Source organism: Ursus maritimus, unplaced genomic scaffold (assembly GCF_017311325.1).
Source record: "Ursus maritimus isolate PB19 unplaced genomic scaffold, ASM1731132v1 scaffold_4, whole genome shotgun sequence".
Lineage (NCBI taxonomy): Eukaryota > Metazoa > Chordata > Mammalia > Carnivora > Ursidae > Ursus > Ursus maritimus.
The window spans coordinates 53,586,699-53,608,449 of NW_024426552.1; the positions used below are offsets into that span (position 1 = coordinate 53,586,699).

At 42.9% G+C, this 21,751-nt stretch overlaps 1 protein-coding gene across 1 annotated transcript in view; it reads right to left on the minus strand.

Annotated features, from left to right (window-relative positions):
- Positions 1-12,020, minus strand: part of MORC1 (MORC family CW-type zinc finger 1) — a 161,503-nt gene extending 149,483 nt beyond the window's left edge. The window contains exons 1-3 of the mRNA XM_040621719.1: positions 11,886-12,020; positions 7,906-7,959; positions 5,721-5,755 (exon numbers count right to left, since the gene is read on the minus strand). Of these exons, the coding sequence (XP_040477653.1) occupies positions 5,721-5,755; positions 7,906-7,959; positions 11,886-11,950 (154 nt within the window). The 5' untranslated portion in view covers positions 11,951-12,020. The remainder of the gene's footprint in view (positions 1-5,720; positions 5,756-7,905; positions 7,960-11,885) is intronic.
- Between the last annotated feature and the right edge of the window lie 9,731 nt (positions 12,021-21,751).

The following is a 21,751-nucleotide window of genomic DNA, read 5'->3' on the forward strand; positions in this document are numbered from 1 at the left end:
ATCTGGCTCTGAGAATAATTTCAACATTTGGATATACGATGTCTACCACATCTCTCTCTCTCTCTCTGATAATAGCTTGAGAAATAGCTTGCACACAAAAAAACTGCTTATGTGTAAGTGTACAATGTGATGAACTGTGGCATATGTACAGACCCATGAAATCACCATCACAATCAAGGTAGCGAACATACCCATCACCTCAGATGTTTCCTCAGGTCACTCTACAGTCTCTGCCTTCTGCCCCCTTCCATGACCACCCCCCACCCCAACCGCAGGCAGCCACAGATTTGCTAACTCTATACCTATGTATGATTCAGTTGTAGCACATTTGTTAAGTCAACTCTGTGTTCAACGGTCACCCCTAATTTACATTTTAAAAATTAAATAATGTTCAAGATAATCTACAAATAAATATCTAAAATACGTACCTAAGCTTTCCGGGTTCAAAATTTTATGGTCACATGCCCATACTAATCCCCTACCACCCCCACCAATTCCCTTCCAGTCTATAAACACTTTGGATCTTCCCTACCATCTCATTTTCCCAGTTCCTCTCTCTGCCTGGTCCTCTGGAGTGCTGACCGCAACTCCTGTATCAGGATATTCCTCCCCCACATTAGGTCTTTGCTCTGGGCAACGCCCCCTCTGACCAAGGATGATATTCTCCACTGTTCAACAAAGGGAAACCAACTCTTGTGGAGTCCTTTGCACAGTGCGGTAGTTCCCAACCATGGCTGAACATTTTAATCACATGGAGAAACTCTGAATTAATTGGTCTTGGGTGAGGCTCGGAAATAAACATCCCCCTCAATTATCATACTGTGTATCAGCACCAGGAACCACCTGATCCAAACCTCAGGTGGCTCTGCGTGGACACAACTGATTTTGCAGCTCTTGGAATAAAGTTCTCATGCGAGGAGCTTGCAGAAAGAAGGGCATTTCTTTGGTGAATAGGTGGGAAAGATTCAAAATTCCCAAGAGACGTATACAACGCTTACTTTTCCTATAAACCCTAATGAAGGACTACGAACAATCATAGCCTCGAAATGTAATATTGCCCTACTCTCCACCCTGAAGCTTGGCCTTGTTTATTTCAATCCTTTAAAACTAAGGATTCCAGATAAATTTCTATTATCTGTTAAATATGCATGCCCAAAACAAACCCCAGAACCTTTTCCCTCATCAGACTTACTTCTCCTTCTGACGTTTTCTATTCAATAAATGGCCATCACTCTGCCCTTAGACCTCAGCTGCCCAAGTCAAAACCTCAGGATTGCCATACGTCTCCTCAATTCCACCTCCTTAATGCCTCTCAAGTTTGACTACTTTCTCCATCACCATGACACTGCCTTAGCTCAAGAAACCATCCTCTCTCTTCTGCATTACAGCAACAGCTGCCTCACTTCCTGCTCCAACTAAAAGCAGAGCGCAGACCAGTGTGAATTTCACAATTAATTTTATGTGTCAACATGGTTAAGCTCTGGTACCCAGCTGTTTGGTCAAATATTAGTCTAGATGTTGCTCTGAAAACATGTGTGGATATAATTAACATTTACAATCAGTTGACTTTAAGTAAAGCAAATAACTTCTACAGTGTGGGTGAGCCTCATCTAATCAGTTGAAGGCCTTAAAGGCAAAGACTGAGGTTCCCCAGAGAAGCAATTTTCTGTGTCAAGACTGCAACTCAGAAATTGCACTTGAGTTTCCAGGCTGTTGGCCTACCCTAAAGATTTAGAATTTGAGACTGCAACATCAACCCTTAGGTGGATTTCTAACCTGCCAAATGCCCTTCAGATTTCAGACGTGCCAGCCCTCACAATCATGTGAGCCAATGCCTTAAAATCCCTCCCTCTCACTCCCCCAACTCTCTATCAATATCTATAAATGTAGACAAATACAGATGTATAAATTGATATAGAAATACACATACATATCTAGAGTGGGGGGAAGGAGGCAGATCATATCTGTCCATCTATCTGTCTACCTGTCTGTCCATTCAGCTCCCTCCTACTGGTTCTGCTTCTCTGAAGAACCCTGATGAATATACTCTCCAAGCTCACCTCTTGTCACTCCCTCCCCACACCCAAACTGCAGCCTTCTACTTCCGTGCCAATATTCTCTTTAACCACTCTTGAATCTCAAACGTTTTTGCAACTCCGTTGGTGCTCTATGTTCTCTCCAGATTCAAGCCCCTGCACATACCGCCCCTTTTCCATTTCCACTCCTGATTCACCGGGCGGAGGCCTATTTCCCCTTTAGGTCTTTAGTTCGTGTAAGGTCCCTTCTCGGACACCTTCTTCGTTCCTACACATCATCAGGTGCCTGTAATGCATATTTTCTTTGTAGTGTTTCTCACCTGCTCGTGTATCTCTTTCTCTTTCAAACTACTGGCTCTTCTTTTTTGGAACACAGTTGCCTCAGAGATATGGTGAAAGCTAAGAGCCCTCCACCCATAAAAGTGAAGATATACAATGTATTTTCTACAGACCCCCCCTCCCCTGCCCCCCCCGCACTAGGATGCCAATTTCTTAAAAGCAGGCACTGTGTGTACTCAGCACTTAACCCAGAGCCTAGAACTTGGTAAGCACTAAAAAAAAAAAAAAGAGTATTGAATGCAAATCCATGTTTACTAGAACCAATACACATGAACAGATAAAACAACAATGGCTAAACATGTTTAGTTTTATTTATTTATTAAGCATGTTTAATTTTATAGTGCTCCCTCAAGTTACCTGAAGAAAATTAATGATTGGAAAGTAATTCCAGGACCTCATTAAATAACTTGAAAACTAGCCCTATGCTTAGATTAATTATTTATCCCCATATCAATTGTATCTATTGCTGCATAAGCCCTGACCCTGGTTTATTATTTTTTTTAAGACAAATCAGCTTGCTACGCTGATAGCCATATTGTGATTTGCTGCAATAAAAAACTTCATAACATGAATAGGTACTTTTTTTTATGAATAGGTAATTTAACACCAAAAATCATAAGTTCGGTTTTTCACAAAACACATAACCTAAAGAAAGAAGTGCCATTTTGAACTCAAATGGCAAAAGACTGTGTGTGTACGGGTGAGTGCGTGTGTGTGTGTGTGTGTGTGTGTATGTCAAGTGCTAAAGAAAGTTGGGGAAATGAGTACCGTCATGCCTTGCTGGTGTCCTGCCACAAACCCCAAAGAATAAAGCGTGTGAATTTCAATGACATTTGTTGTATTTTGTGATTCTGGATCATTCTTCTCAACCCTTCAACCCTTCATCAATAATACGTGTGCTCTGGGGGCACCTGGGTGGCTAAGTCAGTTGAGTGTCTGCCTTCAGCTCAGGTCATGATCCCAGAGTCCTGGGATCAAGCCCAAGTCAGGCTCCCTGCTCAGTGGGGAGCCTGCTTCTCCCTCTTCCTCTGTCCCCCCCATGCTCACTCACTCTCTCACATAAATAAATAAAATCTTTAAAAAATATATATATGCGTGCTCTGAATGAAATGCAACTTAACTCTTTTCCCCTTCTCTATTTCTAGGACCACTGCCCTAGTTCAAATTCTCAAGAAATCTTTCGTAGGTCATTTCCATAGCCCCACACCCATGCCATCCCTTCATTTACGCTTCTACATGCTTTCTTTGAAAAGAAAAGAACACATTTCTAATTTGCTGAATGATACTGCTCAAAACTCTTCAATGGTTAGTGTCGATAAAAAGAGCCTTAGTATGGCATTGAAGGTGTTCACCTATTTGACTCTAACAAGTAGCTTTAGTCAACCTAGCCTACTCACTGTTCTCTGCTTTTCCTCCAAATACCCACACAGCTCGCTCCCTCACCTCATTCAGGTCTTTGACGGTACAGCCCCTCGTTAGAGAAACTCTCCCTGTTCACCTCATGAAAAATAGTACACACTGCCGAGGCTCTCTGTTCTCTTAACCCACTTTTTTTTTTCCTTTTAGCACTTCTGATTCCTTGGTGTATTACTTGTTCACTTCCTTATTGTCTGTCTCTCCCCCATGAGAACACACATTCCTGAACCCACATATTTCGTCACACGTGTTGCTCCGTGCTCTACCCCTAGCACCTGGACTGTTTGGTTCATTCATGACAGACACTCAATAAACTATTATTGAATAAGTGAATCTCTGAAATGATCTACTTCCATTCTTTTTCTCACAATAATTCCTCAGACAGGGATACTCGTTTTTCTTTTTTTTTTTTTTTTAAACACTACTTGACAAGAACCACATCCGTATTTTAGGCCCTAGCTCTTTCATATGAGATATTCTTTCTCTGTGTTCCTACCATACCTTGAGTCTGTCCTGGGCAAGAAACACTCTATTTGACACTATCTGATAGGATTTGTAAGGAAGTCCCCTTCTTCTCCACTAGTGGTGTTTCTTTCCATGCGGAATGGAGTGCCAGCAATATTAGTGAAGGGACGCTTCTCTGTCCCTAGACTCACTTCTCACTCAGCAGACTGGCGATCTAGGGAAGAATCACTGAGGGAGGCTCAGTTCAGAGCTCCCCTGTCCCCTCCTGGGAGTTAGCCTCCTGCAGAGTGCAGGACTCTGCTCCGCTCGCTCCAGGCGACCAGTGTTGAGGGGAAGCCTGACGCCACAGCTGATTCTGAGGTATGAGATGAGCAGCAAATCTGCTGGCTTTCTCCTACTAAGCTCCATGTTTGGATAAACAGAGCTAGCACATTAGAATAATAGCATTCTTGAATGAATAATAAAGACTGACCCTCTTGTTTTATTTCTCAAACTCTTCAGAACCTGAAGAGTAGAAAGGGAAGAAGAGCATTCATTGACTGTGTTTTCTCAGATGTCTTGAGATGCCCATGTCTCTCTGCCACATGAACCAGAAGCACCCACCTAACACAGGATCTTTTTTTCTTTTCCTCTTTTTCTTTTTTTCTTTTTAACGTATGCTTCACGCCCAGTGTGGGGCTTGAACTCACAACCCTGAGATCAAGACTTGAGATTAAGAGTCGATGCTCGACCTACTGAGCCATTCAGGCGCCCCATGGGGTCTTAAACACAAAAAACTTAATTGAACTGCGTTGCTTTTTAATTATAGATACAGATTTACATCGTGAACCATATCCTCTTGCCTGTGACCAACAGCCAATGTTTACAGAAGAGCTGACAGAAGCAGGGTTGGGGATCAGTTTCAACACTGCAGACACTTATCCAGGCAGTATTAAATACAAGACGGGATCTCAGAACCTATTGCATCATATTCTAATGAGATGAACTAATAAGTACAATAAATATTTGGTGACTAAAAAATGAAGTCAGTGAAGAAAACACAGCTCGTTTGAATTTTAGAGCCCTCAAATGTTCACACTTCACATTTACCTACAAGTTTTAAAACTGTGATAAGTTGAGAATGATGTATACTTAATTATGAATAACCATTAAGTTAATGTGCTTTTTAAAATAAAACTTTTCTTGTGGCAGGCAAATTGACTGTTCCACATCACTCTGATGCTTTCACAAAACCCTGGAAGATCTAATTTTGTAAATGGGTCCCCTAACAAGTGAACAATTCCACTCTCAGAGTGCACTTTTCTCAGCCTGGCTCCCCAAAGGGTCACTGTACTCACAAAGCACTTAGATTACATTAAAAATCTATAAAATGTGCTTTGATTTTATGAAATAAAATAAAAGCAAAATAACTATAGGCTTTTCCATTAGAAGAAAAAATAAAAGGAAGAAAACAAATATGCTCACCTGAAAACACATCAAGTCTTGCAGCTCCTGCATCTCTGGAAATAATAGAAAAATATCACTGCTTCAATATGAAATTATATTTTAAAAAATTACATTAATCTGAATTGCTTATGTGAGGTATAACCTATTGTCAGATAGCAAACAATAGAGAAATCCATTTAAATTGCTTCAAAACAATTACTAAAATGTTTCGCTCTACATTTACGTACTAAGACCTATGATCACTCATAATTTGAGAATGTTTCAAAACCTGAAACTCAGAAATTTAAAAGGAGATGGAATTTAGTGGTAGTTACACAAAAAGCTCACCAAAAATGTATATGAATATAAAAAAATAGTTGGATAATAATCCATAAATTGCAGGAAGAGTTTCATGATATATTTTAGTTCCCCCCAAAAATGAAAAGATTACTAAAAGATTACGTGTGTTTTTAAAGAACGTATATAATGTACACGTCCATATATGTAAGAAATCGAAACAGTGGTTTTCTCTAGACCAGAAGTTGGCAAATTATGGTCCAAAGGCCAAATGTGGTCCACCAACTATTTTTGTAAATAAAGTTTTATTGGAACACAAGTATGCCCATGCATTTACATATTGCCTATGGCTGCCTTCACACCACAATGGCAAAGCTGAGTAGTTTCAACAGAGAACACATGGCCTGCAAAGGGGAAAATACTTACTATCGGGTCTTTTACAGAGAAGCATGCTGATACCATCTCCCCCACCATGTGATGAGATTACCAATGACTTTTTCTTATTATTTTCTCAGTTCTCTACAACTCACAGATACTGTATATTTTTTAAATTATTTTTTAAAGTAGAAATTTTAGAAGAAAAAGAACGAGAGCCAAAAGATCCTGGTTTCAATGTGAAGGGAGAAGACCATGAGGACAGCAGTCTTAGCTGATGCAGAAGCAGATGTGTAAGGGCTGCTCAGAATAAGTCCACCACTGGGACTCTAATCGGGACGTTTGAGTCTCTCCCAAAACTTCCATCAATTCCAACCCAAAACTATACCAAATAAATCTGAATAGGTACAATGAGTTGTTCTATAAGCCTTTAAAGTTGGCCCCTTAGCTCCTTCCTCTCGCCAATTGCTCCTTTTAAGCTCTTCCTTTATGGAAATTCTGGAGGGACTACTGCCATTTCTTGGAGCATTTTCTGTGTGTCAAATAAGCACTGAATGAAGTATTTTTAAACCTTCTCTCCTAATCCTTACCATAATCCCATGACACATAAGTATCATTATCTCCATTACATAATTATACATTATACAAAATACCATGCACACAATAGGTGCTCAGTAAATGCCACTGCCCTCAAATGGAAGTTTTCCAAGAGTTTCTTCATAGAGAAATGCCATGGGATAAGTAAAACATAGAAAAATCATTCACCTCTATAGCATAGTAAGACATTTTATAATAAGCTTTGTACTTTAGCCCCGGTCGTTTCTCCCTGATCAGCTGTCGTATCAGGAAGAGGGCCCGAACCATCTCTTCCTATCCTGCCACATTTTTTCCTGCTGTCTACAACATTCTTTTAATATACTCCAGTTTTAATTTTGACAATCACAGGAAACCATCAAACTTAAATAAAATGATATAAAATTATTTCTTAGAATAACACAGGGACTTTATAAAGACCTTCTTCATGAGAACAACTAAGCATCTTGAGTAAGTCTATTAAACAGCTTCGTGTGATATCAATTACGAGCATCGGAGAAGCCTTGGCAAACTCCAATGTCTGCCGCAGACAGAGGAACTGAGGAATTCAGGCTGGCTGCGGGGACCGCTGGGCACGGCAGAGACAAAGGCACAGACTAGCCCCAAGAGAGCACCTGCTATGTGCCTGAGCCCACCGAGCAACCTCGACGCTGCTACTTCTAATGTTTAAGACAAAAGGGGACAGTGTGAGGGCAAGGGACCCGGATTTCTTATGTGGCACCTCCTGTTTCTTAAACTTTATCAACAATGCCTTCCTTTCTTTCTAAGTCCCATGCAAACTCTCACCCTGAGGCACACAGACAGGAAACAGGCTAGGCTGTCAGCGGCCTGCCAGTTTACAGACGCTGCCCTGAGAATTGCTTTATCGATCACATTCTGTCACTCCCTTGGGTGTGAAGTCCCTTTTGCTTTGCCAATCCCCTTGTACCACACAGGGTAGTCGACAGACGAGCCTTACCGCGCATTGTCCAGCAGCTCGGCCAGCGCTCCAAAGAGGAAACTGTGCGTGGTGCTGATGAAGAAAGAGGCAAAACCAAAAGTTAAACGCACTCTGTAATCAGCGTAAAAGCTTCCCGATACTTGCAGACAAACGTCCTCCAGTTCAGGACAGATAATCAATGAAGGACTTATTCTAGAAACAACTTTCTCAGCACGGTCAAGATTCTGAAGTAGATGCGGTCCATTACAAAGCCAAGGCTAAGAACACAATTGCCAAAACAGCCTGTCTGTTCCCAATAAAACAAAGACTTCAAGGACCTTACTGTACTTACAGCAAATTCTGATGTTTTAAAATTGCTTTCTAAGCATTTATTCAAGTGTTTTTTGGAGAACTTGTCATTAAAATTGTATTATTTAAGGTCAAATTATTCCTGAAAGATCTTGAACGAAATCCTGGTAACACAAAAGGCCTTAAGACTCCATGTGCAGGCACAGCTGCTGGCAGGGGACCCCTGTTTGCCCCATTAAACTCTATTTTTCTGCAGGCCCTTTTCTCCTCTGAATTACCTCTGGTCACTCCTCCCTGTACCCCATCGTGCTAGGTCCTGGGAAACAGAACACACTAGACAGCCATCACTACCAATGCTCTGAAGGCTGAATGTTCACCTGTGGGTGAAATCAGGCTGCCTTCGGGGGCCCATACTTGCTTTTCATTTTTTGATGTGGATATTTCAATCAGCAACTTTATCACAGCATTAAGGGAAGATTCAGTCTGCAATTTTCTTTTTTTTTTTTTTAAGATTTTATTTATTTATTCGACAGCGATAGAGACAGCCAGCGAGAGAGGGAACACAAGCAGGGGGAGTGGGAGAGGAAGAAGCAGGCTCATAGCGGAAGAGCCTGATGTGGGGCTCGATCCCAGAATGCTTAACTGCTGTGCCACCCAGGCGCCCCTGCAATTTTCTTTTTATATTTAGTAAACAGGTAGCAGAAGCAAGAGAGACCCATTTATCAAAAAACATCTGCTCATTTGTCCAGAAGAAAGATCGTCTGCAATGTCTCAGAGATTCCAAAAACCTCAGGGCACAGGACAATACATTAGCTAAAAGTTTATTTTTAATATTTATTTATTTATTGGAGAGAATGGGCACACGCACGTTAGTGAGCAGGGGGAGGGGCAGAGGGGGAGAGAATCCTCAAGCCGACTTCCTGCTGAGCAGGAAGCCCAACGCAGGGCTGGATCCCAGGGCACTGAGAGCACAACTGAGTCAAAATCAAGAGTCGGACATTTAACCGACTGTACCATCCAGACGCCCCTCCATTTTGGGGGAATTTCAAACTTTAAACACATGCTGATGTGGAGTCTCTTGACTCAAGTCAGCTTTCAAGTTTGTAATTAAAAAAATAACTAAATACAATTGCTGCAAAAAGATGGCCTTCACTCAAAAGTAATCTAGTGTATAAAAACCTAAAACAGAGCAAAAGTGAAGGTTATATGCTCGACAAAAGCGGCACTTGAAACCACAAGACTTTCTAGTGAATTTAAAACACATGATTCAATATACAAAAATTCAACATATAAACAATACTTCAGGAAAGTAACTGAGGTCATTCCGACCAAGAAATGCCACAGAAGTTTCCACACTATTTCACTCGAGATTTTAACACACTGCCCGCCATGTGCCAACGTGGAAAGACAAGGTCTTTACCATCTTGGGCCTCAAGCCAGTGGGGCGGATAGAGAAAATATATGAGCAAGCGAACATAAAGATGATATGGCACATCATGGTTGGATGCTATGAGGGAAGGGTGACGGGGGAAAGTAATGGTAAGGAGAGGACACGGTGGTCAGGAGAGAGCCTCTCTTCAGAGAAGACATTTAAATTGAGCCCTGAAGGCTGAGGAGAACTCAGTCCCTTGCAGAGCCAGAGTGGAAAGTCTGCAGCAAGAGCAGCAGCTGCCAAGACCCCGACGCAAAAAGGAGCCAACGAGGCCAGTGTGCTCTGACTACAGGAAAACATGGCGAGACGCAGGGGGGCCCGTCCTGCACCGCCCCTGTACTTCCCTACAGGGAATCGGAAACCACGGTCATGTTTTAAGAAGAGGGACATATCTGGTTTACTTTTTTTAAAAATCTCACTCTGAGGGGAGCCTGGGTGGCTCAGTCAGTGAAGAGTCTGCCTTCAGCTCAGGTCATGATTTCGGGGTCCGGGGACTGAGCCCCGGATCAGGCTCCCTGCTCAGCGGGGCATCTGCTTCTCCTTCTGCCTCTGCTCCTCTCCCCCCTGCCCCGGCTCGTGCTCTCTCTTTCTAATAAATAAAATCTTTTTTAGGAAATAAAATAAAAATCTCACTCTGGCAGCTCTCAGGAAAATGGACCATCGGGGAGCAAGAATGGGAAGCAGAGACTGCAGTTTAGAGGCTACGCGGAGTATCTCACGGGGGAGACGGCGGCCAGTCTGGAGTGAAGTCAGTGGCCGTGGCAATGCGGAGGAAGGGAGGAGTCAGACCCGAGTTAGAGACGGGGTGAAGGGGATCTGACGTTCAATCGGACGTGGGAGTGAAACGAGAGGAAAATCACTCCTGCTTTTACTGAGGGAATTCTCACACAAAAATCTCTCTCCTCACAGAGAAGCTGAGAAGATGCCAATTTGTATCTGATTTTGTTGTTGTTGCTTCACACTGCTGTCACTTTTGTTATTAAGTTATCGGGCCACCAACTGATAATGGGATGCAGGCAAGGGGGGACCACTGGGACAGGAGGTGCCTGGGGCGCAACAGCTGTGGTAACGACAGAACACTGGAAGCTGAGGAAGTTTCCCAGGATAAAATGCACAGTCCTTCCAGCACTCCACCCATAATTTCTCTTAAACTCTACTCAAAATTGTTATTTCGTCATTTGTCTTCCTCTCCGTTAACTTTTAAATGTGTTCCATCCTTTCCAGCTTGAAATTATTCTCTAAAGAGATTTTAAAAAGAAAAAGAACAAAACCTAAACACCTGCCGAATATTGCCTATTTTACTTTGTGTTCTGTAAAAATTACATGTTTGTCCCAAGCAGCAGGGTGGGCCTTGCCCGGCATTCTTTATGCTTTTGTTTCTGTGGTTTCAAACCTGCGTCCCTTGTATGCATCGGTACTTTTAGTAACTCCGAATTACTCAAAGACTCCAAAAAACCGACACAGCAGTATGAATTCCGCAGCACCCACTGCTATGCTGTGCTGGAAATGACAGATGAACAGGAAACCTCTGTCATCTGCCTCTGCAAGCTGAACATTTGAAATGAACACCTGATGAGTCCGCAAAAGGCATCGGGGCCTGACAGGGCAGCAGGGTGCTCTAGCAATAACGAAAATGTGGGCATTCTACCCTGGGAGAGGCTACATTTTTGCAAGGACTCAGGCCACAGAGGCTGGAATCAATAAATACAAATTATTCTCTGGAGGGCAACCTTAATCTTTAAAATGTCAGTGTGCTGGGCAGAGAAATCACAAGAGATAGCCCAGGTTGGTAGAATTACGGTTGTGCTAACCCCCGATTAGTTTGTTAAATGTGGGACCTTCTTACCACATGGTGGCAATTAATTTTAGAACAACAGAAGGTTTATAATTTAGTCCCAGAATAGGGGCACCTGGGTGGCTCAGCTGGTTAGATGTGGGACTCTTGATTTCTGCACAGGTCATGATCTCAGTCGAGACTGAGCCCCATGTCAAGCTCAGTGGCATGGAGCCTACTTGAAATTCTCCGTCCCTCTCCCTCTGCACCCCCCAACTCCAGCACACTGGTGCAGTCTTTCTCTAAAAACAATCTAGTCCAGAATACTATCTTTACTACTTTTTCATTATTTTGTTATACAAAAACTTTAAATAAAATTTCCATAAACCAACGATACCAAGTTCATTTTTTTTTTTTCCAAATTGGGTATTTCACTAGGAGACGGACCAAACTCTTCTCCACTAGCGGGGACCCTCCCTCGCTCAGGCTTCGCCGGACACTTACGAGTTGGCATGGATGAAATCCAGATGAAGCTGGGCCCTCCGCAAAGTAGCATACTTGTCTGCCATGTCCTCGAATGCGACCCGCGCAGCCCCCGCAGACACCGACCACCGCCTACCTGCCAGCAGCTGGCCCTTGACCGCGCGCGCCCACGCGCTCGTCCCCGCCCACGCGCTCGTCCCCGCCCACGCTCCGGGCTGTGCAAAACACCAGCTCTGCAAACACCCGCTCCCCCTGCCGGCTGGAGGGTGAAGTTCAGCCTGGGTTATCTGGCAAGGTAAGCCTTTATCCCTCGTCTTGCATCCACTCTTTGAGAATGAGGCATCTGAGCTAGACTCCTCTTTCCACCCTGAGATTTATTTCACCTTCGTGCACAGTTGTTCTATCATTCTCCAGATGGGAAATGGAGCCCCAGGCTAGGATCAGAATTTGATCAGAAATGATTGCGCAGGGGCGCCTGGGTGGCTCAGCCGTTAAGCGTCTGCCTTCAGCTCAGGTCATGATCCCAGGGTCCTGGGATAGAGCCCCGCATAAGGCTCCCTGCACGGCTGGAAACCTGCTTCTCCCTCTCACACTCCCCTTGCTTGTGTTCCCTCTCTCGCTGTCTCTCTCTGGCAAATAAATAAATAAAATCTTAAAAAAAAAAAAAGAAAGAAAAGAAATGTGCGCACACACACAAAGAATGTGAAGAAGCTGGCTCTGGAGGTTGGGGGGTCGAGGGAAGAAAAATGGATAGTTTTCCTTCTCTGGCATACTTTGTTACACAGCACCAGAGGTAAAGGCATTCGTGTTCTAACCCAGCACTTGCCTTCCTGTTTTCTTGGGTTGAGACTGCTTTCTCCCACCAAAGAAAAGAAAGAAGAAAAGATCAGCCAGAGAGAAAAAGGAAGGACTAAAGGCAGTCAGTAGAGAATTTGGACTTTGCTGTGATGTGGAGGCTTGTGTTCGTGAGAAACTTTTTCACCTGTCAGCTGATAGTCAACTATTTTATGTGCTGGCCCAGCTCAAAGAACAGACATTCTGTCCTTTTCCAAAAGATAGAACTGGGCAGGTAAAGGTTCAGGGGAAGGAGGGGGTGGGTGGTGACTGTAAGGAAGGACCATGAACACCAGGTGTCCAAATGCTATTACTCACAAAGCACTGAGTTCCAAGTCACCAAAACCCTAGCTGAAATAGGACTTGTCAAAGATGCTTTCTGGAAAGGTCCTGGTGGTGATGAAAAATTAGTTAACCTAGCTGTCCTCTAAAAAGTGTTCAGACCCATACGATCTAGGGCTATATGACTTACAAACTAAAGTAGTTCAATAGCACTCAGCAGAGATTTTGTGATAGTTTTAAAATCAGAAATGAGAGTCTATTGAATAAAGAACTTGAACTACATGTGTTTGTGATTTCTGGGCATCATATAAGCAATGAGGTCCCAGAAAAGAAAAAAAAATTGTCCATTTTGGGATAGTCATTTTACTTCTAAAAAAAGTAGTTTACCAGCTACTACCTTTATAGGAATCAGGAGAGGAAGAGAGAATTTGAATGACAACCCAAAGGAACACGATGCTCTACTTTAATTTGAAAACTGGAAGTAAACATAAACATTTCAAGTAATTTTCCCGATTGCATTTTTGTTTTAACAGTGGCTGACATGGTGGTGTTTTGATAGGAGAATTCTCTTTACTAAGCAACTTGAGCTATCTTTCCAATTTCTCCTTCCATAGAACTTCAGAAATACGATATTTATTTTCATTTTATGGACAAGAAAAGCTTGACAAGCCTCTTCTGGATTTATTTTACTACCCCAATTTCTAGCTGCTATCTCAAAGCAATTTACTATTGGGAGGGCACTGGGCCACTCGCCTGTAATTAGTAAAGGCTGTAATATCTAATTTCTACCAGAGGGAAGGGTGTGATTATCATAGAAGCAGGTCTTCTAATAATGTGAGCAGAGCCCTCCTACAGTAAGTGGCCAGCCCCAAAGCACTAGACACTTCTGGCTGGCCTGGATAACAGGCACTCAGGGGGATCTGTTAGATATGCTAAAACAGAGACCTGAGAGTCACAACCCCCAAAAGCTGTTCCCCTTCACCATTTCAATTACACTTAGCCACCCTTCAGTCATAAAGGTAAATCTTGTTCCTCTAAAAGGTGTACTTTTGGGATCCGTTGTCTTAGCCACTTCCCTCAACCCTGCCTCAAGATTGATTTTAACCTTATTTTATGATACAAAAATATTGGAGAAATAGCAGGAAGGGGAAATTTAAAAATGAGAACATCGTCTGCTCATCTTTTGGTTGATCCTGCTTTTGAGGAGAGTCAATTTGGGATAAGAGGCCCTTCAGCTCTTCTAACTAGACATTTCAGCTTTGCAACATTCATGTACCGGTCACAAACGATGGCTCATATCTTTCAAACGATACTCTCCCCCTTTCACTTAAATAAACTTGTATGGGGGTACCTGGGCAGCACAGTCAGTTAAGCACCCAAATCTTGGTTTCAGCTCAGGTCATGATCTCAGAGTCACGATCTCAGGGTCATGAGATCGAGCCCCGCTGTCAGGCTCTGCACTCAGCACGGAATCTGCGTAAGATTATCTCTGACCCTCTTCCTGCTTGCTCTCTTTTCTTTCTTTCTCTCTTAAATAAATAAATAAATGACTTATTTATTTATTTATTTATTTATTTATATGAACCAACATTTTATTACTCTTCACAAACATGTCTAAACTCAAGACAAAATTTATAAACATAAAAAAAAAAAACCCAGATGCCTGTACCTACCAACTACACACAATGGTATGCCATTTCTTAAGAATTATAATTAAGAAATGACATTGGTATATTATGATAAATACAGAAGCCAAATACTATTGAGGTAATAATGTTGAAAGATGCCGGTGACCCTCAATGGATAATAGTGAAGTATCTCTGAAAGGAACTCACACCTGCTTGCTCATTTTCTTGCTTTTGTGCAATTCTGAACCTGGCTGGTGTGTTTTCACCTCTTCCAGTCTACTCCACATTAGAAAATAGTAGGGCTTTCGTTACATTGATTCTCAGTTACCCACACAACTGACAGTCTCTATACTCCAGGTATGCAGCACTATGGTAAGCATCTCTGGAGACCATGGAAAATATGAGGCCTAGAGCTTGCCCAAAAAATAATGATGGTTATTAAATGAGTTGGAAAATATAGTAGTCATCATGGGTTGGCTAACCCATTAGTCATTTCCCCAGCTTTCCTCTTTCCACTTTCAAAGGTGAAAACTTGTTTTCCCAGACTCTCCTGTAGCAAGGGGTGGCCATTTGACTGAGTCCTCATAAATAAGATCGAAACAGAAGTCTGCTTAGTGGTTCCAGGAAGGCTTTTGCTCTCCTGATAAGAGACAGAGGCAGGGCTGTCTCCATCTCCCATCTTTCTTGTCTCTGTCTTAAATATGGGCACGATACCTGAATTTAGGGATGCCATTTGCATCCATGAGGGAAAAGTCAAAAGAATCACATGAAGGTGTCCCAAAGCCATCAGCCACCCATCTCGAGATTTTTGTTATGAAATAAAACTTCACATTAATCTTTTATTAGTTTAAGTATTTTTAATTGGGTTCTCTTTTGCTTGTAGCCAAAACTATGCTTAACCAATACTAACAGAAAAAGAATAATACCAGAAAGCCCAGAAACATACTTTCTTTCCATCACTGGGCATCAGCAGAGAATTATCTTTTATGGGCTATGATTTAGAAGTCTTTTCCTGCCAGAGGTGGTAAATGTGAGTCCATAGGAAGGAAGACATCATAGACAGAAGCAGCCGTCAGAACACAGAGGTGGGGAAAGGCCAAGACATATGCATGTGTACAGAATATAATCACGAAAGTCATCAGACTACAGTGCAGGAAGGGACAAGGTTGGCCTGATAAGGAAGGAGAGAACTAAAGAAGAGCTGGAGTGTCAGGGTGAAGTTTATGTTTAGTGTGCTATGTAATCTGGAGCCATTATGGGCCCATCCAGCGAATCAGACATCTGTTTGGTGAGAGCCAGCTCTACGGTAGGTTCCAAGAATATACAAATGTCTTGCTTCTGCCTTCAAGGGGTACAGTTTGATACAGGTAGACAGTATCGGTTTCAATGCAGAAAACAGAAACCATTCCAGGTATATCAGACACAGAGGAATATAATACGGGGAATGGGTCTTTGTAAAACCACTAGAAGGGACAGAAGGGCCAAAATCAGGCGCCCACCACTGACAATTGAATTCAGGCTCCCACCACGCATGTGCAGATCAGAGGGCGGCAGTCTGCTGACAACATTGCTACAACGGCCTCCAATGACCCACGAGGGGGGTTTCCACGTTCCACTGAAGTTGGCTGCTGCCTGATACACTCACATCCCATGTCCAGTATGGCAGCAGCAAAACAAAACAAGCGATGTTTTCCATACCCAGAGCCTGGGCTGCGAAGGTATCTCAGCAAAGTTTCTAGTTTTCCAACCTCTCTAACCAGAGAGACAGGAGAGAAGGTGCGTGGAGGCTGAAAGTGACAATATACAGTGTCTACCACATTAACGGACCTTAAAGCACCGATTAGTGCATGAAAGTGTTACAGGTCCTCTGAAAGAAGTCGGGCTCCAAGGAGGGAGGTGGGTTAGGAAAGATCTCAAAGAAGCGATCATACTTGAAAGATAAGTTTACATTTGTCAGATGGACAGAATCGGGATTGACAATCTAGGTGGAGCGCTGAGTTGAAAAAAGGTGCAGTGGACATTCAACAAGCAGCTCATCGTGTGGAGCGTGGGAAGCAAAGTGGGGCAGAGAGGTGGGGGTGCGAGTTAGGGAGAACTGGAGAGGAAATGGGAGGCAGATCATGGCACGCCCTAAATTCTATGCTCAAGAATTTGGAATGTATCCCGTAGGGAGTGGGAAGCCAGAGTCAGGTCTGAAGCGGTAGAATGCCATGAATAAGCTCATGCTTCATAAGGATCACTCTGGACGCATGTGGATACCGGACTGGGGGAATTCAAGACTAGAAGCAGCAAGTCCAGTTAGAACACTGTTGCAACAGAAAGTGAGATGGGGGAGAGTCTTGATCTTAAGGGGAAAGAAATCAACTGAATGTCCTGCTAGCTTATTTAGCTGGCTAGGCCATCTCTAGAAGACTTGCGGTAAAGTAGAGTGGTGCCCATGAAGAGAAAGAGGCGAACATAAAAAGTCCTCACTAGGAAAGCTTGGGAGTGGGCATTTCTAAATGGAATCAACAGGTAACGGGCACCTGGGTGGCTCAGTTGGTTAGGCTTCCGACTCCTGACTTCAGCTCAGGTCATGATCTCAGGGTCGTGAGATCGAGCCCTGAATCAGGCTCCATACTGAGCATGGAGCCTGCTTAGGATTCTCTCTCTCCCACTCCCTCCGACCCTCTCCACTCACTGCCCCCCTCTTGCTCTCTCTCTAAAAAACAAACAAGCAAACAAAAAACAGAGTAGTAAATGCAGGGGGTGGGGGAATACAAGTATGGGTGGCTTAATTTAGTTCTTCAAGGGTCTGAGGAAAGCCCAAAAGAAAGAAAGGGCAAAAGTTGCTTCACGCTTTTAAGCTTGAAGTCCTGAGGAGATGGTATTGCCATTAATAGTAGTGGGCAAGTCACAAAAAATTACCAGTTTGGAAGGTTGAAGACAGTGTGTTCATTGTTGTCACATTAAGATTTAGCATTGAACAGCACATCCTAGTAGAGAATTGTCAATGTGCTTTTTTTTTTTTAAGATTTCATTTATTTGGGGCGCCTGGGTGGCACAGCGGTTAAGCGTCTGCCTTCGGCTCAGGGTGTGATCCCGGCGTTATGGGATCGAGCCCCACATCAGGCTCCTCCGCTGGGAGCCTGCTTCTTCCTCTCCCATTCCCCCTGCTTGTGTTCCCTCTCTCGCTGGCTGTCTCTCTGTCAAATAAATAAAATCTTAAAAAAAAAAAAAGATTTCATTTATTTATTTGAGAGAGAGTGAGCGACAGAGAGAGAGCACAAGCAGGGGAGGGACAAAGGGAGAGGACGAAGCAGGCTCCCACAGAGCAGGGAGCCCGATGCAGAGCTCGATCCCAGCACCCTGGGATCATGACCTGAGTGGAAGGCAGATGCTTAACCAACTGAGCCACCAAGGCACCGCTGTCAGTGTGCTTTAAATACATATGTGGTTTCCCTAACTTAAAACACACACACACACACACACATACATGGTTTTCCTATCTTCGGTAGAGTCAGCTAACAACAGGCTGTCATTCTTCAATAAAATATAATTTTGTGTTATGGGAAATATTAGTGAAGTTATTGAGCTTTCTGTGCCTCTGAAATCAGAGGTTGAGGAACTCGTGAGAATGGGAGAAGCCAGTTAGAGACACCAGGAAAGAAAGACACACATAGGTAAATGTATGGGGAAATGCACATTTTGTGGATATAAGTTAATATTTGTCAAGACTGACCAAAAAAAAAATCTGCAAAGAAAATTTTCTGTACAGAAATTCCATTTCGATCTAGTTTCTGAATTTAGGCTGTATATCCACTCAGTAGGCTGCCAAGAATTACCATCCACCAGCCTCGACCTGAAACCACAAGACAGTGTTTTCCATATTTGTATTTTCTGGGATTTGTTCATAGAAAATGAAAGGGGGCGCCTGGCTGGCTCAGTCGGTGGAGCATGAGACGCTTGATCTCAGGGCTGTGGGTTCGAACCCCACACAGGGTGTAGAGATTACTTCAAAATACAATCAGAAAGAAAAAGAAAGAAAGAAAGAGAGAGAGAGAGAGAGAGAGAAAGAAAGAAAGAAAGAAAGAAAGAAAGAAAGAAAGAAAGAAAGAAAGAAAATAATGCATCCAGATTCCTGTCACACTGGTTCCGCTTTCTTTCAACAAAACCTCTTTAAAAACCATTGCAAATAGGGGCGCCTAGGTGGCTCAGTCGGTTTGGCGTCTGCCTTCAGCTCGGGTCATAATCCCAGGGTCCTGGGATCGAGCCCTGTGTCAGGCTCCCTGCTTCTCCCTCTGCCTGCTGCTCCCCTGCTTGTGCTCTTTCTCTCTCTCTGTCTGTCAAATACATGAATAAAATCTTTTTTTAAAAATTGCAAATAGCCAAATTTAGTGCATTATTAGAATGCAAAGTAATGAAATAAGACACTTTGATCGTTGGGGCGCTCTGTAATAAAAGTCTTTTTAAAAGTTCAAAGGTAGAAAAAACCTCACACATGTAAGAAAGACTCGTACCTTGACCTTTGCTCATAGTACTTACAGACGTGCGATGAATAACTGGTAATTCAAAGAAAGGGGTAAGCACATTTTTCCGGCTGTGGGGGAAAAAAAAGCCTCTTAAAATTACTTAGCTAACTCAAATTGCACACCTTTGAAATGAAATAGATTTCCTAGATGTTCTCTGACAGACAATTTTCAGTCTAGGGATCTTTCTTGCCCATAATTGCATTGTCTTCCCTCATATCATAACACAACAACATCCAGAAGATGCCTGATATGTTTTGGACACCAAACTTTTGTTTCTAACGTAAAATTTGCTGACTACTATATATATATATTTACTATTATCATATCCCTCCTATATCAAATTGCCAGAATTCTGTTATTTGAGGTAAGCTGAAAGAATCTTGTAATTAAAAAAAAAAGTTAGAGCAGGCACAGCTCTTGTCTATAACCAAAGCTACACAACAGTTTTAAAATAGCTTTTGTTTTTCTTTTATTGTTTTTTTAAAGATTCCATTTATTTATTTGAGAGAGAGAAATAGCAAGAGAGAGAGCATGAGCAGGGGGAAGAGGGAGAAGCAGGCTCCCCGCTGAGCAGGGAGTCGATGTGGGGCTCCATCCCAGGACCCTAAGATCATGACCTGAGCAGAAGGCAGATGCTTAACCGACTGAGCCACCTGTTTTATTGTTAAATGTAAATTATCTGTGTTGCACAAAAACTATAACTTAACGAAAAAATCCAACATGTGAAAGAAATGAGCCTGTGATATGATGTCAGGAATCTTCTGCCATCAGCCCGACACTCTACCTCCTTCTTATTTGTAGCCTGAAATTTCTTCAACTAGGCATAAAGACTTTCATTTCACAGATCCTGCTGGAAGAAATAATAGGGTGTGGTGGAGAATTACTGTGAGCTGAAGGGAGAAGTAGCTACGTGCAAGGTTCCAAGTTGAAACACTGATGTTATCTTGCCCTCTGGCTCAGAGGCATTTGCTAGATGTTTCCCCCTTGGATGGGGTTAGTGTCCAGAGTGGGCAGCTCGCTCTCGGACCTTATCCTCGTGGTGCGGTTAATGACGGAGCATCTTCCTGGGTCTGGTGAGGGATAGCATATAATGCTGTTGGAAAACATCTAAACAATAAAAAAATGCCAAAAGGCTTTGATGTGAAGTGTGCATATAGGGATTGAGAATCCACATCTCTCAGGCTTCCAAATTCCATACCTTTTCACCCCAAATCATTCAGTTTTGGTGTGGCACAGGGAGGTTGGAGGCAGAAAGTGAATGGTTCATTTAGAGCCTGAATCTTTTCCACAGTAGCCTCCTGACTTTGCATCAGTCTCTGTCACACACCCCTCTCAGTCTCTCTTTCTTTTGGGGGGCTAGCTCTTTCTCCTCAATTCTCCCACTTGTCTCTCCCCATTCTTAGAAGAAGCCCTCTCTACCCTGTGATCACTAAACACTGAATTGGAACATCGGGTTGTTGTCTTATTCAGAACATCATTTCCTGCCAAAACGAATCACTCCATCATTTAGGAGACCCCATCGCTAGGCTGCCTCTCACCAACGAAGAGTGATATTTGGAGTAGATATCACCGCTCCAGAGTGGTGTCTCCCTTCCTCTTGCATCTAATTCTTAGAGATAAAAATCCCCACAAATACCAGAGAGGATGAATAACTATTATTATCAACTTCCCACTAGCAGGACTTTTCCCTAGAAAGAGGCATGCCATCATAGGCTACGGAGCTCAGACGACCAGGTTCATTAGACTTGACTGGATTTATTAAACTTTGCTCTCTGTTATTTTATCAACTTAGGAATCCAAAACTTTTTTCAAGACAGCTGATAAAATACTATGTAGCTGGTCACATATCTACCCGTTCTTTGGTTTTTCACCTTCTGGTACACAGATATACCCCCAAGCTCTGTCATAGTCTCGTCTTTGTACCTGTATCTCAGTCAGAACATGAAATACCATTGTTTAATTATCTTGGACTGAGTCCTAATGCTGCTTACTCTTTCTGGGTTTGTAGTCTCTTCCTTCTTCTCATCCTCCTTTTTAGGACTACCCTTCCATTCTTGTCTCCACCTAACGTTCTCTTCCTTATAGCATTAAATCCTCATCTAGAATAGTGCAAAGAGTGATAACCCTAAGCAGAAAGTTTGATGGTGGCTGTAGAGAATACAACGTCTCTCGAACATAAAGAGGACATCAAAAGAGGCTGAGATTCTGTAACCATTATACCTCTATTAGAAGTTAAATGTCTGGGGCACCTGGGTGGCTCAGTCAGCTGAGCATCTGGCTCTTGGTTTCGACTCAGGTCATGGTCTCTGGACCATGGGACTGAGCCCCGTGCCGAATCCCCCCCGCCACCCATCGAGCCTTAGTCAGGCTCCTTGCTCGGTGGGGAGTCTGTATCTCCTCTCCCTCTGCCCTTCTCCCTGCTCATGCTCTTTCTTTGTTTCTCCCTCTGTCTCAAGTAAATAAAGAAATCTTAAAAAAAAAAAAAAACATTAAATATCTGTTCCTCATAGGAACCCTCTGTATGGGGATAATCAAAATTGCAGGAGCCTTGAAACATGCACTAGGCTTGATTTTCTAGTTCCAAAGGATCATATTCTCAGGTTTCCTTGAAAAAATGGATAACAAGAAAAAG